Raw genomic sequence first — 17,840 nt, 5'->3', positions numbered from 1 at the left:
TTTCAAATTCACATATTGCTACACTGATATTTCACTTCCTATACTTTGGGAATTGCATCTTGGGCACTTTATCTGTCTTAAGTGGACCCCACATGACTATAAATCACATTTTTATTATTATTTTAATCATTTTAGGTAATTATTTATAAAAAAAGTAGTCAATAGGAACTTAGGTTTTTTGGTGGAAACTATAAAGACTCCCTACTTAGGTTTTCTAGGGACTTCTTGATTTTTATTTTTAGGAGTAAGGGTGATTTGACTATTTTAAAAGTTTTTCTTGGTTTGTTTTATTTATTCTTTTTATTATTGAATAAATTATTATTTTTAATTTCTTTGAAATCAATAATGGTTCTTTCGTATTCTTTTATGACTTTGAGAACATGCCCATAAGAGGCTGAAAATTTATCTTGGGGTGAAATATGAAAACCTAGGGTTAGATCCAAAGGGAAACAATGAGTGAAATCGGATTAATGATGGAATGAATGAAATGTTAGGGCACTAATATTGTGATCGAAATACCCTCTAAAGTTAGTTTGATTTAGGCGATGATACAATCAACATATTCATAAATATTAGGGATTATTGGTAATTTCAATATTTTGTTATTGTTATCTATCTTAAGACAAATCTAACGGAGTAGTAAAAGCCTAAAAATCTTAGATCTAGATTCCATGTCCATTCATGTATTAGGTAATTCAATAGAATAAAATATTAAAAGTTAGTATACAGATCAACTCTAAGGTGTGGAACTCAGGTTAATCTCGTTAGACTATTCATTTTGATTACCATAAAATTATTAAATTATATACTCTTGTTTTGCCAATAGGTTTATGTTCGAAGTTGAATTATGAATGCCCAATCTTGATTAATTGAATTAAAAATCAATAATTATTCTATAATTTAAATAAGTTTATTTAGGAAATTGTCATCCATATTTTATTCTGATTTATTTGAATTATATATATATATATAATTCAAATAAATCAGAATAAAATATGGATGACAATTTCCTAAATAATTAATTTTATAAGAATAGATCATTTGAATCTATATATTACTTTTAGTAAATAATTAATCATTTGAATCTAAGAACAGATCTTATTTATAACAAAGATTTGCGGTCACTGCCCCACCGTTGCTACCTTTTGTTGTTGCTACTCTCCATCCAACCTCCACAATCTAGTCTCCGATTGCATAATCGTCAAAGCCGATATTGTCGACCGACGATGATGTTGATGTCGTTAACAACTTTCTAGTTTCCCACGATGAATTGCATTGTTGCAATTTGCAAAGTTTCAATTGAATATTAAATTTTTAATATTTAATATTTTGTTGCATATTGAATATGAATATTCATTATTCATTGAATCAATTGAATCATTTAGGTATAATTTATTTAATTTTTATTTTTAAAATTTTAATAATATATAAAAAATCATTATGATATCATTGATTCGACTATCGATTCGATTAGTGAATCGTGAATCGATAACTTTTTTAGTTTAATAACTAATATAATTATAAAAACATTGATTTTGACATCCTTTTATTTATGCATGTATTTTTGCTAAGAGAGGCTCACACGTCAAGGTCATTACCTTAAAGAGACCATCCATAGTCTCCTCCTTACAAGCTATTAAGATTTTGGTGGGTAAGAATTTAGCATAGGATATGGAAAATGTTTGGTTGATGGGTAAAGATGACAGCAAAATTATATTTGGTATTTGATATTTTAAAAATTAAAACATGTATCTATATATATATTTATTTATTTTGTATTACTATTTAAATTATTTAGAGGTTGTTAGGGAGTATTTCTACTCGTAGTGTTTTTAATAAAAAAAATTTTTAAAATGTTTTTAGGATAATCATTTATCAAATATTTTTTCAAGAAATATCATAATTAAAATTTTAAATTGTTTTCTAAATTTTATCAAACATTTTTTATATTAAAAGTATTTTTCAATAACACTGTCAAATGGACTTCTAGACTACTTTGAAAGGTTTTACTAATTTTTTTTTAAACCGATTCTCCATCGAACACATATTTGATAATAATATTATTATAAAAAATTTCGATAAATTAGCTTTTATTATAATAGTTCCTAAATGGATTCTAAGTAGTTAGGAAAAAAAGAAGTTTCTTAAGCATCATTTGGAGATTAGTGATCAATTTAGTAATAATAATATTAATTAAATATTTTAAAATTTTATATAGCATAAATATTGCATTTCGTTATTTAAATATTTAATATTAATTAGAGTATAGAACCCAATTTTTGCCCCGCCTGAAAGAAACTATTGGGCCAAATGCGAATCTCTCAGGCCAGCCCAGCTTGAAGCCCAAAATTCCGAAGATGGTGTGCGTAGAATCTGGACCGACATATCCATTGGGTGGATCGCAGGCCAAGTTGGGTCAAATCTAAAAGACCAATGGGGTGAAACCGTGAAAGTGAAAGTGAAACAACCTGAACAAGGCCTGGGCGTCGAATCACTTGTTTTATTTTTAACTTTTAAGTTCCGAGTTGTTCCCACGTGACTTGGGTTGGATGGCCAGACTAGAAATCTCAAAAACCCTGTAACGGTTAAACCCTAGGGCGCTTGCAAGCACTTCGATAAAACCCCAGTTGCAAAACCCTAATTTCAAATCCAATACAAATTCCCGATTCTTCTGTTGTATCTTTGTTCAATTGTTTTTTCTTCACTGTCATAACAACACGAACTTAAACAAAACAAAAAATGTCGCAAAATAGCCTTCAAAACGATTCGATTCAAAACCCTAGAGTGACCTGGGAAGGCTGCAGTGTGTTGCTCGACATCAACGACGGCGATCGTCTGGTTTTCGCTCGTCTCTCGGCCTCCGCGTGAGTGTTTTATGCACAAAGCTTTGAACTTGCGTGGACCGAGTTCCTTGTTATGCATGATTTAATTTTCAAAATTGGATTTTCAGGACTTTGAAAATTGGGAATAAAAACTGCTCCTTGCAGCCGTTGATTGGCTGTCCCTTCGGTTCTTTGTTTCAGGTTGATAACGGACCCAGAGGGCCGTATTTATCTCGTGTTACACCCTCTGCAGAAGGTTGGCCTTTTTTTTTTTTTTTTCCTCTCTGAGAAAGCATAGGAAAATAGCTAGAAAGTGAAATCATCCGCCAGGTTGGATTGAACTATATTATGCTTTAAGACTACATGTTTTGCTTTTCAAACTATTTAAACATAGCATGAGTATATTAAAGTTGCGTTTGGTATTGATTCTAAAAAACGTTTTTAGTCTATTTAACACTTAAATGATAAAATTTTTGAAGTGTTAAAAAATTTAAAAACACTTCCTAAAATCACTGCCACACGGGCTATTAATGTCTGCTTTCTCTGAATTCATGCTTAACGGCTATGCTTTTACTGAGGTGTTTAAAGCTTGTATGAGAATGTATTTGTTCCTTTTTCTTTCCAAGGCATTTTGTACAAACCTACTATGTGCAAAATTAGAGTTACCCCTCTAATATTTTCTTTTCGTGTTGTAATTTCTGAAATTGCCACCCGTTTTCTGTCATTTATCTAAGTCATACTCCTGTGGAGTTCCATTAATTGAGGGTGGGAGGATGCAATATTCTGGTGTTTTGAGAAATTGTTTTCCTATCAATGAGAGTTGTGGTGTTTGATCAGGTGCATCATAGCAATGGTGAAAAAGAATGATATGTTGAGGGTTATGGTAGTAAGAAAAGATAACTCGGAATTTGATCTATTAAAAGAGACGGCCATATGGAAATTGATATGGGCATGGTATTACAGAGGTTGAGCAACAGGCTCCAAATTTCTGGGAGGAAGTTTTATTTTGTTGAACTGTTTGAAAGTTTGGATAGTTGACTTTATTGCAATTATTTTGCTCTTTTTCTCTCTTACCATATTTTTAGTTTTTTGACTTGTTTGCTGAATTTTCTCTTTCAGGTAATGATCTTCAAGAAACACAAGATTGCCAATTAAAAGATGAACCCAAAGATAATCGAGCAATAGTTGATAATAATAAAGCTCAGAGTCTTACTGGTGAAGATATAGATGAAATGCGGAGGTGAGAACATTATATTTATACATTAGCTGGATCCCTTGAAAAGAATGATTTTATGTATTTTACATTCCATTCCTAAATTACTGTCAAACTACAAGGCATCATGTTGATTGTGAATGCTTGTGCTTCATGAATGCATTTACTGATGTGCATTTTTTTGTCATACATGCTTTTGCTTGTGTAGTAGCAGTATTTTGATATGTATTTGTTTGTTTCTGCATTGTTGTGTGATAATACTTAGAATACAGTTCCTCCTATATGTGAGCATGCAATTGGGATTTTCCCATGGTCTCTATTTTTCATGACTCTAGTCTTTTTGTTCTGTTTTTATGGTACTTTGTGTGTATGTAATTTTGCAATGACAAAGAGGTGAAAGGTTCTTGTCCTAACGGTGTTCTGCTTGAATGTTTTAGTCTGGATGTTGATTTTTTTTTATTTTTAAATAGGCTGAAGTAATCGGTATGTTCATTTGATTGAATTTTGTCTTAAGTAAGCATCTGAGCAAGAATAAAGATATAAGGGTTGAAGTGAAACAGTAAGTACTATTTTAACCACTTCTAAATCTGATTCATTGTTTCAAGACAAATACACGAGAAAAATAATAATAATAATAAAAAATCAAATGTTAGCTGTTTTGTGTTGTAATTTTTTCTTTACCAGTTTTCCTGTACCTAAAGGGAGTAAAGCAATCTTTCTATTAAAGAATTAAGGGATGACTAACCTTAATTCATATGAGTGTCATGCAGAAGAATTATATCCTTTTTCTTATTAATTTCTTCTGCCTTTCATGAAGTTGAAAATACTTATAATCATATGGAGGCAATCAGTTGTGCAGATCCGGTCTGGATTTTGTTGTTCAAGTTTTCTTATCTCTAAAAGGAAACAATAATCCTTTTCACCAGTCACCACTGATTTAGCCTCTCAAAGTTGTTGCATGTTCTTGTAATCTTATCAAAAACCATTTCTTTTATGTGGTAATTTCTGATAAAAAAGAAATATTCATGTTTAAAATGATAAAAGCAAAGTGTCATCTGTTTTTAATTTTGGTTTTGGTTTTGCAATTTTGAACTCTCCTTTTTTGTTTAAACAAGCTTCTGTGGGCCAAATTGGCAGCCAGTCTCATTCATTTGTACCATAAATGACAATGACTTGGAATTCTTAAGATCTGTTTTCTCATATGTTATTAACTATAAGATTATCTACTCTTGACATTTCAAGAGAGAAATTTTGCCTAATGCTTATTAGTTTGATGCAGACAGGGTGCAACAGGTGATGAAATAGTTGAAGCTCTCATTTCTAACAGTGCTACCTATGAGAAGAAAACATCATTCTCACAAGTGAGATTGACTTACAGTTTTAAACAGAAAATGTCTTTTGTTCGGAAGATACACTGATGTCAAGTCTGTCTGCAGGAAAAATATAGGCTTAAGAAACAAAAGAAATATTCACCCAGAGTGCTTTTGAGGCGCCCTTTTTGTCGGAGGTAATCTATGAATTGTTGCTTTCTCATTTAGGATCATCTTGAGACTATTCAATTATTTATCTGGAAAACAGTCTGTTGCAAGTCTACGAATGAATTTCTGGGAATCTAGGTTGCAAAAAGCAAACTTAGGAATGCATCTGAATCTTTGTTCTCCCCTGTTTAAGAACAAGTGCCCATCATGCCCTCTCCTGTTTGCATCTTCCTCTTTTTCTCTTGTACTTCTTGTGCCAGATGTTTTGTTATTGCTATCCTTATGCTCTGTTTTAATTGTGGAGAAATCAAGTAAAAGAAACTTGAACTCTTAGCAATGCAAAAATCTCAGCTAACAAATACAAATGACTGTACGAGGTCTTCTTGAGTTGACATTATAATTTTGTTTGGAGCTACATATGTAGCATATAAGGTTCTCTTTCTCTTCTTTTTCTCAGGGTTTTCAGCAGGTAAACAGGGTTGACATGAACCATTTATGATTTAAGTATTTTAATGAGGAAGCTTCTTTTCCACTAAAGTTATTGCTTCACTTGCTAGCTTATATATCAGAAAGGCAACAGATTAGCAGAAGCAGAAAAACAATTAGTGGAAATGAGCCTTCTTTTAACATTTAGAATTGGGTATACTCTGTTATCCATTTGCTGACTGTTGATGTGTCATTATTTCTTTCAGTATATGTGAGGCTTACTTCAAGAAATATCCAGCTAGAATCGGGTAATAAAATCTTCACTCATGACCTAATTATATTTGTTACTATTGGATTTCTGTTTTTGAGTCATCTGAAGAATTTCAGCCAATTTTGTTAAGAATTATAAATGAGAGCATGCAGAAAAGAAATGCTATTGGATTACAACTTTGTCTGTGTTTTATGCATATTCATTATCTTAGGCTTGTTTGGATCTTGGAAAGTTTGTGGGAAAGAAAATAGTGGGGAAAATTGGAAGAAAAATTGAAGGATTTTTTTTTTTTTTTTTTAAATTTTAATTTAATAAAATTTTCTCACAAGATTTTCCAAATTTATTTCTCACTCTTTTTCTCTTATATAAAGAGTGAATAATTTAAAAATGTTTGAATTTCTAAATAATTTTCATTGTTTTTAATTTCTATCGTATTTTCCATGGTGAACCAAATAAGAGATTTTTGATTCCTTATTATTTTTTTTCCACCCCTTAGTGGGCATGTGTTGCCTACTACAGTAAGATGGCACTAAATCATTTTTCAAACCGTAGTCTTCTTCAACTGGGGTTTAAAATTGCATGGTTACTTTTGCTTTAATCACATGTGCTACTTCCATTAGTCAGCTATTTACATAGTAATGAGTATTTTTACAATACATCCACCCTACCACAGCGATATCGGTAGTGTGTGCAATTAAGACTTTGCTTGTACTCAGAAGTGAAGCCTTGTAGAATCTCTCTCTCTGATTTTTTCCTTGATGTTCAATAGTTTGACCAACTTGCATAAATGAACTCTAATATATAGAAGGATCTACATTCAATTTTTCTGTTTTTGCCTCAGTATATAGAAAAGTGCATAATAGCTAAAGGGAAGACAGTTTTTTTTGGATAATTTCCAACCACAAGATGTCTCATCTTGACTGCAAAAATAATATTGGATTGATGCCTTGTCATTTACCATGCCCTGCATGATGCCCACCTTGCCCCATATATTACTGGGGCTCTAATGTGGAAGTTTGCCTAGGAGTTGATGTGGTTAGTTTCCATGTTCTTAAATCTGAAAGCTACACCCAATCGATGAATCACTTATATTTCTTACTTAGACCGTCAAATTAATTGATGTTTGTATATAATACTACAGATGTAGTTACAATTTCATACTGGTTTGCTACCTACAGAAGATCTATCTTCTTTGCTTTCTAGTTGGTTCTTAGTTGGGCAAAATCATTCTGCTGGTTCACCAAGTATAAGTCAGAGAAACTACATGGACTTCAGGTTTCAAGTTTCACTTGTCTTGGTGAGCCCAAAGTAGAAAACAAGGGATGAGCAGTCCCTAGATAAAATTGCTGATATGACTTGCATTTGTTCCGCTAATCTTGTTAAATTTGTTGTCAGTTTAAGCATTTTATTTTTGGATTTTTAAATTTGTCAGATATATTTTTTGATCAGAAATACAACATTTTCATTAAAATGGATTAAAAGTACAAAATAAGGTTGTCAGATCTTTGTTTTAGGAGCTACTAAAGTGGTTGGTTCAATGGATTGGATTTAATTTATTGATTAAATTTGTCAAATATATTTTTTGATCAGAAACACAATATTTTTATTAAAATGGATTAAAAGTACAAAATAAGGTTGTCAGATCTTTGTTTTAGGAGCTATTAAATTGGTTGGTTCAATGGATTGGATTGGATTTAATTTATTGATTTCTTGTTTTCTTATGATTCTCAGGTTCTTGCGAGTGGACACCTTGTCTCTTCTGCTTTCCATGGCTAATATTGCTGCTCATTCGGATGTTCTTGTAGTGGATATGGTTGGTGGTCTTCTTACTGGTGCTGTGGCAGAACGTTTAGGAGGTCTGTTATTTTGTTTCTTCATAAGAGCTCTATAATTTTCTGCTTTATGTTGATGTAGAACTTGTGATATACTAGTACAGAATGTTAGCAACCACCACCACCACCACCACCCAAAAGGAAGGGGAAATTGTGATGCAACTGTAAAGTGTATACTTAGTTTATGAGTTTTTTTTTTTCCCCCTTTTTTTATGGGCAAATGGAAATATATTGAATGGTGCCATAAAAAACGGGTTCACCCTATGTACACGGGTATATAATAGGCACACCACTAGAAAAGAAAACAAAATGGCAACACCTGGACAAAACAACAAAAGAATGCTCCACTATCAACACAGTTTAGGTTATCAGTAAAATCCAACAAAGAACAATTTTTCCTCCCAAATGGGGCTTAGACCATTCTAAAAGGGACTAAATAAAGATTTCCTTCTGACTATATTAATTAGCTAAGTTTTAAATAAGGTGAGGGAGTTGTTTTTTGTGTATCCCTCCATTGTATTTGGCCATATAGCGTCTTTGTATACACTACATATGCTTTTGTGCGCCCTTTTGGCAGGCCTGTGGATATATTTGATCTTTGCTATCAAAAAATAAATAAATAAATAAATATTTCCTTCAACTTTTGATGGGGAAGTGAGCTTCCTTATTGAAGATCCTTCTTCTTATAAGACCCTACAAATCCCTCGGTCCTCAATGGTGCATTCTTTGCAAAGGAAATGGAGAATCGATCGACCACCTTTTTCTTCATTGTCCTATTACCATTAGACTTTGGCACAAGCTGTTCAATCTAGCAAGGTTGGCTTGGGTCCCTCCAAGGAGTATTGTGGACATGATGGTTATTGCTTTTAAAGGTTTGGGGAAGTCATTAAGAGGCAAGACACTTTGGCAAATCGCTTGCCTTACTTTGTTATGGATGGTGTGGCAAGAGAGAAACAATAGGATTTTTGAGGATAAGGGGAGAACGGAAGAGATGTTATGGGACTTGCTTCTTTTCTATTCTTCTCTTTGGGCCTCTTGTACTGCAGCTTTTAGTGGAGTTCCTCTTAGTGTTTTACAACTCAACTGGACTGTGGTTTGCGCTTCAAAAGTTTGAGATTATTGGGGTTTTTCTTTGTTTTTAGTTTTCTAAAGTTGGGTGTTTCCTCTTTTGTTCAATTTTTGTTTTTGTGGGAAGGACCTCTCATCCTTCTCTTGTTTTCTTCTCTTTCTCTTGTATCTTTTCTTCTTTTAATATAATTTTCTTCGTTTCTAATCAAAAAAAAAAAAAAAAGATCCTTCTTCTTTGCTCTCACCAAACATCAAATCAAACAAGGGGAGCCATGGCACAAACCTTCCCCTGCCTTTTATCTAAGACCTTGACCTTCAATCTCAAAAGGGGCTCTTTCATAGAATCTGGTAAAACCCACTTCTGCCCAAAAATTGCTAATGACATGTCCTACTACCTTGTAGCTCTATTACAATGGATTAGGACCTTATTTTTCGGATTCCTTACTGATTTTACAAATTGAACCTCTCTTCATAAGGATGTCAATGGTAAGTATCTTTACCCACATTGCCTCCCAAGCCAAAAAAAAAGGGGGAAAAAGGTTCTTGGAGGGGCACAACTGTGCCAAATTTCTTTGGAAGGAGTAGGATCAGATTCTCAACACATCAGGAGAAAGATTTCACCTAGATTCTAGAAGGTCCTTTGTTTCTCCTCCCTCCAAAGTATTTTATCTTCCCTTGCTTCTTGCAATCTCACATTGTGGATGAGCTCTATAAACTGATCCACTTTCCCAACTCCCAATCTTGGAAATGTCTTTTAAAGAAGAAAGGGGCAAGAACCGTCTCCTTCCCTGTCTCCCACAAGTCAACTACTGTAGCATCCCTGGAAGAAGCTAGCCTGAACACCTAAGGGAAAGCCTCTTTCAGGGAACACTCTCCCACCCATCTATGTAGCTAGAACTTGCTTTTGAGACCATTTCTAACAGAATAGAAGTTCAAATGCTGAATTCTTCTCATCCTATTCTAATTGTTTTTATAAACCCACACCAAAAGCCTCTCTCAGCTCTAGCATGCACCAAGCCTCCTCATATTTGCCTTTGATCATTCTCTTTCACAGGCTTTTACTCTTATGAGAATATATCTCCACAGCCTACAAAGCTCTATTAAGGACATCCGATTTTCTGATGCCCGAGCCTCCATTCCTCTTGTCCTTGCTACTGTCCGCTAGTTCACTAGTTGCAAATTTCTCTCTTCAGAATTATTTCCACCCAAAAAGTCTTTCTGATATTTTTCCAACCTGCTATTCACTCTCCTAGGCATCTCCAAAAAGGGATATGAAATATATGGGTAGGCTCGAGAGAGTACTTTTAATGAGGGTCAATCTTCCTCCCTTCAATGGATACTTTTTCTTCCATTAGGGCAATCTCCTTTGATCTTCAGTGGTTTTCGAGTGAGTTGGAGCTATCATTCCATCAGGATTAGCAGTGGGTTCCTAGTTGATGGCAATGTAGTTAGGTTCAGAACTAGGGTACCTGCTTTAGGGTTCAATGATTCTTTTATTCCTTTCCCTCATATAAGTCTATTGTGTTTGCTTGTTGGATACCATGGCTGGCCTCTGCACCTGCTGTTTGTGCTATATTCTTACCATGGATCAACTTCACTAAAATATGGTTAGATCCTTGATGAATCTGCTTATTAGACTTGTATATGGTTTCTTAGTGACATCACCCATAAAAAAAAAAGTTTGTTAGTGACATCATCATCATCATCACTTTCATTACCATTAGTTAATGTCTCATAAAAAAAAAAAACGATGCATCCAGCATGGTGAAATTATGTTGAAACAGGTAGCTGGCCATAAAAGAAAAGCTCAAATGTTTTGGCTCCGTTCTAATATTTTGATTGCTCTTTTTGTATTTGTTCTTTACAGTACGTTTGGGATATTTGTTATGGTGAAAGAGCTGTATTACAAGTGATCTAAGGTTACTTATGGTCCTTATGGACATTTGGTCAATTGTGACTTGTATGACTAGTCAGCATTGTGACACCAAACTGGATCTAAGATGCCCCCATGATCTTATGATGTTGCTAGAACAGTCTTCTAAGTAATAGTGATAAATTCCTAAAATCAGCATTGTCACCAGATTTGATATGTCATGCAAAATATGGAGAAAAGTTTTTGTAACATCTAAATGATGTTACTGCATCTTGGTGTTTTTAATTATTATCAAAAAGGTATTTTGGTGGCTTTAACGCAAGGAGATTTCTTTCAATATCGTCATTTTGTATGATATGAAGTGACATTGAATTTTTCTTGCAATGGTTGTTGTGTGTACTGTCTTGTTGGTTGAATGATTATTATGTTCAACAGGTACAGGCTATGTCTGTAATGCATATCTTGGAGATACTCCGTACCCTATGGATATAGTGAGAATATTCAACTTCAGTAGTGAAATCTGCAAAAGGTATGTCTAGCTTTGGGTTTCAGTTCAGTTGTAAGTTGTAAGCACAATCATCTCTAGAACTTCCCTTGTAATTCCTCTTTATTGAAGTGAATTAGCATTATACTGGAACACATCTCTCATCAGTTCTAATTGCAAAAAATGCAGGACTTATTCCTAATTTCACAATGACCAATTAACAAACCATTTGCTTTCAAATCAATATTTATAGCATGTTCTCACTTTATATTAAGGAAAAAAAACACTCAGGTTACACATGCAGGTGAAATATTCATAAGAGACAGACTTGGTTTGATTGTTTGAGGGGAAACTGAGATGGATTTCTTACTTAACAAGATTGTAAAAATCTTTAGAAAAATGAGGATCACATGGGAAAAAGTTTAGATGAGGTGTGCTACTTGTAAAAGAAGTTGAGATGAAATGTACTGTGAAATTCCATTCCACTTCTTTGAAGGAATGCATTTAATCAAATTTATACCAATGGACATTTATAAATAGAGCCACAAGATGTATATCTCTCAAATTTAGTGGAGCAATGTGTGCAATGGAGATGTTCAGATTATTTATTTTTATCTGCCTAATGGGGTGAGTGTGGTATGGAGAAACTTGCATTGTGTTGTTGTTTTCTCTGATCTAATGCCTCATATGACCTTTCCTGTTTTGCTGTATGAAGTTTAATATTTGACTGGAACTGGATTAATTGGATCATACATATAATTGATTGTGTTTATTTAGCTTTAACTTGGGAAATGCTTGCCTTTAACTAGCCTGCTTGCGTACTACGAATGGTTTGATGAGGTTGACTATGCTTTTTTCTGGTAATGTCTGTTTAAAATGCTAGAGTCCTCCTCAGATGGTGCCCGTGAATTTATTGAGGATGGGTTCCCAATAAGTCTTTCCAAAGTCTCTTCCATGTACCAAGTTCAACTGACCCGAACTACCATCTTAATTGTTTTGCTTGAATATCTTTTTGATGGTTGCATTATTAGTATAGTAATGTTTTCCCCTAGGTATTCAGTACAAAATGAATTTGAGGCATTTATTCATTTATTTTGTCCAGAATAGTGCGGTCTCCTGTAGATGGACTCCGTTCAATTCAAGATGGTACTTCTGAGCAATTTTTTCAACATAAAGGTGTCTCTAACTCAGAAATTCAGTCAAATGTAGGTGGCACCCTTTATTATCTGGATAAATGTAATCTTTTGGTCCCCTAACTGTAACATAAAACAAATTTGTGCAGGAACAAATGTCTTCCCAGGATTCTTTTCCCCATTCAATTAGCACCGAAGAAACCACTCTTTCATCTGAAAATGGGATGCTGGATCTTATTCCTCAGATGGTGACTGCTTCTCCACCTCAGGTGGCCAAAACATGCAAAGCCACGAAAGCAGGAGAGAATGCATCCCTAGATGCCATTAACTTGTGGAAAGAAAATGGTTTTTCTAGGTAAATGTGGTTGGTTGAATATTTGCTTACTAATAAAAAGAAGCCACTGAGTTAACATTGTTTTTCGAACCCTTTGTGCAGCCTATTAATTGCTGCTCCAGAGCTGGATGTGTGGAGCATAGTTCAAGAATTCCTACCATTTTTATCATATTCAGCTTCCTTTGCAATTTATCATCAATATCTTCAGGTCATTTGCCTCAATTTCCTGATTGTCATTTCTAGTACTGAATCTTGTGTTGCCTAGGCAGAAGAATTTGTGTTCCATTCTTTATTCTTCTATACCTCATATTAGGACCCAAGGGCTTCCATTGTTTATTTTCTATATCTCATATTAGGACCCAAGGGATTTCTAGGTTGAGGGTTTTCTATGTTTAGGATTTCAATACCAATCTTTTATGGTCTTTTTTTCATATAAGAGAAAAAGAGAGAACTCGATTGAATGTTGGCATAGATGAAAAACCTGGTTCAAAACCATGATATTGGTTAAGTTAAGACAGTTCAAGATGGATCAATTGGGGCATCTATCAGGTGATACAAACAATATAATACTATTGAAAAGTCAAAAAATCCTATGAAATAGTGAAATTCTAACATAAATAAACACAATTAATATTTTTTAATACTAAAAATACGTTACCATTTAAAAAAGAAAAATCTAAAAACACATAATTTCATAATCAATTCCACATTAAATGATGTAGCGTTAATATTGCTTTTTAACTTGTACAAGCTCGACACAATTAGTGGTAAAGCAAAAAAATTTGGTTTTAGGGTGGGGGGTGTGCAAAGTAGAAAACTTGTGGATATAATAAATATAGATAATTTTCATATTTTATAAATGGTGTCCTCAGTATCATTTAATAAAATAAACAATAATTGATATTAGTTATAAAAGGAAAGAAGAATTTATAATGTATCAAATTAAATAGCAAAAATACTAAAAACATTGACAAGAGAGTTTTAGATAGTATTAAAAGTTTATCAAAAAGTTCAATTAATATTTTCAAAAATATTTTAATGGATAGTAAGAAATCTGATTAAAACATTTTTAATAATATTTTTTAGAAATGTTTTGCTACTGAACTTTTAAAGAAATTCAATAATTTCACTAATCAATTTTTTGGATTTTTTTGACATAACTAAATATAAATCACTTGATAGTGATAAAATTTTTCGTTAAAAGTTATCTATGATATAAATATAATATCATCATTAAAACTTAGGTATTTAGTTGTAAATTAATAAATGCTTGATATGACCTAAAAATCTGAACATTTATAAAAATTTATTTGTACACTTGTGTACTTAGGTTCTACTCCCTTTATTGTTAAGCGCTTCTTAATAAATCTATTTGTGCCTATCAAAACAAATTGTGCAACCCAATTATGACTCAGCCATAGCAACTATGACTTGCTTATGACTTAGCTTATTGATCTATTCATTATTGTAATTGGAAAATCTTGTATTGGGTTTTGAAAGCATCTCGACTATGCCTTTTCCATGTGCAACTTGGCTGTGTCATATCGAACATGGCCAATAATTTGAATCTTTGGTGAAAAGTCAGGGTAAAAATGTAAATGATTTTTCCTTTTTGCAGCTGTGGGCGTGGTGTGGATGTGGTGAGGTTGTTGTGGTGGGGTGGTAAAGGATTTGTGTGAAAGAGAGGTAGAGATAGAGGTTTCTACTATTAAATTTCTATTGTAAGGATGAAATGGGGCAGGTACATGATGTCACGTCTGTCATTGACTCATCTGATCCCGCCCCTAACAGGAATTGGGTGCTCCAATTCCCATCCCAAACCTGTGGTGGAGCAGTCAGGGCTATCCCTATATGCAAAAATAAAATAAAATTATAATGAAAAAAAGAATCCATTCCCACTCCAGCCACTCCACCATTAATGAGTTGAGATTTTTGAGATTGAACAATGGCTGTGGGTTGGGTTAATGCTCAAACATGGCAGGAGGATTAGGGCTTGGGAAGAGAGGAAAGGAGTGATGAGAGACTAGTGAGAGAAAAGGTTGAGACATACCTCTGTCATGGTTGCTGTCCTGTTGTTCTTCTGCCACCAAAAGCCTTTCATCCTCCTCAAGGACCAACCAAATCATGGAACCCTTGCCCAACCTCAAGACAAGCCAAACAAACTTCTCTAATTCACCATTCACCTTGAGATCTTTGCAGTGAACAGAGACAATAAAGGAAAGCTGAGGACGAATGAGGATTTGAGAGAATAAAATTATTTATGGCTCTTTATGGTTTACTTCATTAATAAGTGAATTTTAAATATATTCCTATCCATGCTGGGTTGGGGCAGGGCAAAATCCTACCCCAGGCATGAACCTGTCCCGGGCTTTGCAATCTTTTCCATACTTGCCCCTATTTCATACATTAATTCCCCAAATCTACCCTATTAAGGCAGGCTGAGGTAGATTACCTGATAAAACCTGCCTTATTGCCGTCCCCATCCCTAGATCAAGTGAGGGAGAGGGACGAATCCATTACTGTAAAATTGACAGAAACTCCTACAAAATATTTGCCATGTTGTTTGTATTTATACTGTCATTTGTCTTGATAATTAGATCCTGTTTACATATTTACCTTCCTACTCTTTTAGGGTACTTATTTTTTTGTCCCAGTCACATCTTTTGGGGAAAATTTGTCATTGGGTGGACCTAAAGTCTATGGGTCCATGGCATGGGACACACATGAATGTTACAGAATCAGGTTTTCTTCATTCAACAAGGATGTTGATGTAAATGTAATAATCAGAATAAAAATGGGTTGCTCTCTGCCATTTGAGGTCTCATTGGCCTTCATCTCTTGCATTGCCTCTGTTATTTACTTGGTTGCTTACAGTCTGCACTATACACTTTTCAGATGTTTCTTATATTGCTCTTTAATCCCAGTTCCTTGATAAGCATTCCTCTTGAGAGAAGATTAACTGATATCTTTATTTTAAGTACAGCCTCTTGCAACATGCATGCACAATCTACAACTTGGGAAAATGGCAATTGGCTTACAAATTTCAGAACCATGGCTACGTGAATATCAGGTTATCTTTGACATATTTCTTTTTCATGCATCATTCATTTATAGCATAGAAGTGGCTTTTGAACTATTTTTAAATTAGCTTGTGTACAATTGTAAATGTTGCTTCATCCATTGTTGGATGTTGTTGGTGAGGCATGCCATTTGACATTCTCCGGTGAATGGTACATTCAGGTTCTTCCATCAAGAACCCACCCATGCATGCAGATGAGTGCATTTGGTGGGTACATTCTAAGTGGGACAAGGATTTGCAGCAGTGACTCCCAGATCCAAAAGTAGTAATGCTTACATCTTGTTAGTCTATCACCTTAAATTAGTTTCAACTTGGCAGGAAAAAGGCCTGCATCCCAGATAGATGTACACTAGCTTTTTGTTTCTAATTTTTAATTTGCTTTCATTTATGAGTATCAAGTAATGACATTACATTTTTAAAATGTAAACCTACAATTAATTGCGGCTGAATAATTTTATTATTATTATTATTATTATTATTTTGGGTAGTGCTTGCAATCTTTCGTTCCTGTGCGACTTTTGGTTTCTTTCGGGACAATTGTTGGGTCCCTGGTATTGGCCCTGGTGGGTATTTGTTGTTGTTGTTGCTGCTGCTGCTGCTCAAGCTGTGCCCTTGGCTAGGTTTGGGGCAGGGGTGCAGGCTGCGCTGTGGCACGATGTAGGAATTGGTTTCATGATCACCAACATGATATGAAAACAAGTAGCGCCTCAATCAGTTGCTTGTTGCAGACAGGAGCAGTCCAATTGGGACAAAGTGCTCGAGTGGGGCTGTTGTTCTGCTAGTATTTAAAACAAGCTTACACTAACAGGTACGTTGTCTCTGTTTACTATATCAAGTAGCTGGCTAAACACCAAAAAACACTGAGCGGGGTTACACTTGGGTCTCTTGTTATAAAGTATCATTTATTTAAAAAAATTATAATTGGTGTAAAAGTTTTAAAATAAAATAATTTATATTTTTAATTTAAATAAATTGTGCATATACAAATTATTTATATATTTATAATATCAGGTTAATAGAAGAAAATACTTTATTGATTAAAAAAACAATTTTCAAAAATATTTTTTATTTTAATTATTTTAATTTTTTTTACTAATTTAATAAAATGTGTTTTTTTTTTTTTGTTTTCCAGAATAAAAATTATTTTTTAGAATTCAGTTTTCAAATATAATTTATTTTTTTAAAATATTAAAAGCTATTTTTAAAAATTATTTTTAAGAACAATTTTTAAAAATAGCAACCAAATCTTTACATTGCTGCATCAACACAGGAGAGTAAACACCTAAAAATGGGTGGCCTAACGCTCACTTTAGTTTGGCAGTAGGGCTAATGACGGAATTTGAGTGCATGTGCTATCACAATCAGGCCTTTTAAACTCGAACCTAGTTTGAAAACATGCCGCCGTATCTACCAAAATTTTCCTCTTAGTGTTGAAAAGATAGGCCTTTGGATAAGGGGTTTATATCGAATTAGACACGGAAATAAAGCTATGAGATTCGAAGGGTAACGTTTTTAAAATAGGTTTTTGATATTATTGCAGGACGCTTAAACTTTTACTAATAATTCAGCTGTGATTTTTGGTAGTCTGAGGGAAGGCTTCAGGAGTCTCACATGCTCCGCTGAATCGAAGTTACTTTCCACTACGATATGAGGGCTTTCCATTGACACGCATGGGAGGGTTGCTTCGGCAAAAGCTCTTAGATGAACCCCCATGTCTGCCCTTTCTAACTGATCTTTTTCCTATGTGTAAATTCTATTATTTTAAAAAAAGGAATATTAAAGGATCACCTACTATTAGTACTGTAGCTCCGTCTCATGAGTTGGGAA

General features: G+C 33.9%; 1 protein-coding gene across 1 annotated transcript; it reads left to right on the top strand.

Moving 5' to 3' along the window:
* The first annotated feature begins 2,517 nt into the window (after positions 1–2,517).
* LOC100252255 (uncharacterized) lies at positions 2,518–16,510 on the top strand. The gene is made up of 13 exons (XM_002280091.5): positions 2,518–2,864; positions 2,951–3,078; positions 3,942–4,062; positions 5,315–5,396; positions 5,472–5,542; positions 6,206–6,247; positions 7,942–8,066; positions 11,419–11,512; positions 12,570–12,672; positions 12,750–12,955; positions 13,037–13,142; positions 15,918–16,004; positions 16,175–16,510. The coding sequence occupies exons 1-13, from the start codon at positions 2,740–2,742 to the stop codon at positions 16,277–16,279; spliced, it is 1,395 nt and encodes a 464-aa protein (XP_002280127.1). The 5' UTR covers positions 2,518–2,739; the 3' UTR covers positions 16,280–16,510.
* The last annotated feature ends 1,330 nt before the right edge of the window (positions 16,511–17,840 follow it).

Source organism: Vitis vinifera, chromosome 18 (genome assembly GCF_030704535.1).
Source record: "Vitis vinifera cultivar Pinot Noir 40024 chromosome 18, ASM3070453v1".
Classification (NCBI taxonomy): domain Eukaryota; kingdom Viridiplantae; phylum Streptophyta; class Magnoliopsida; order Vitales; family Vitaceae; genus Vitis; species Vitis vinifera.
The sequence above is the reverse complement of the archived record's forward strand: the minus strand, read 5'-3'. Positions and strand labels throughout refer to the sequence as shown.

Excerpts from the sequence above, each read along its gene's own strand:
- LOC100252255 (XM_002280091.5), top strand. The coding sequence starts at position 2,740 with ATGTCGCAAAATAGCCTTCAAAACGATTCGATTCAAAACCCTAGAGTG. Across the intron at positions 2,865-2,950 it reads GCTCGTCTCTCGGCCTCCGC|GACTTTGAAAATTGGGAATA; the intron begins GTGAGTGTTTTA and ends TTGGATTTTCAG. Across the intron at positions 12,673-12,749 it reads ACTCAGAAATTCAGTCAAAT|GAACAAATGTCTTCCCAGGA; the intron begins GTAGGTGGCACC and ends AAATTTGTGCAG.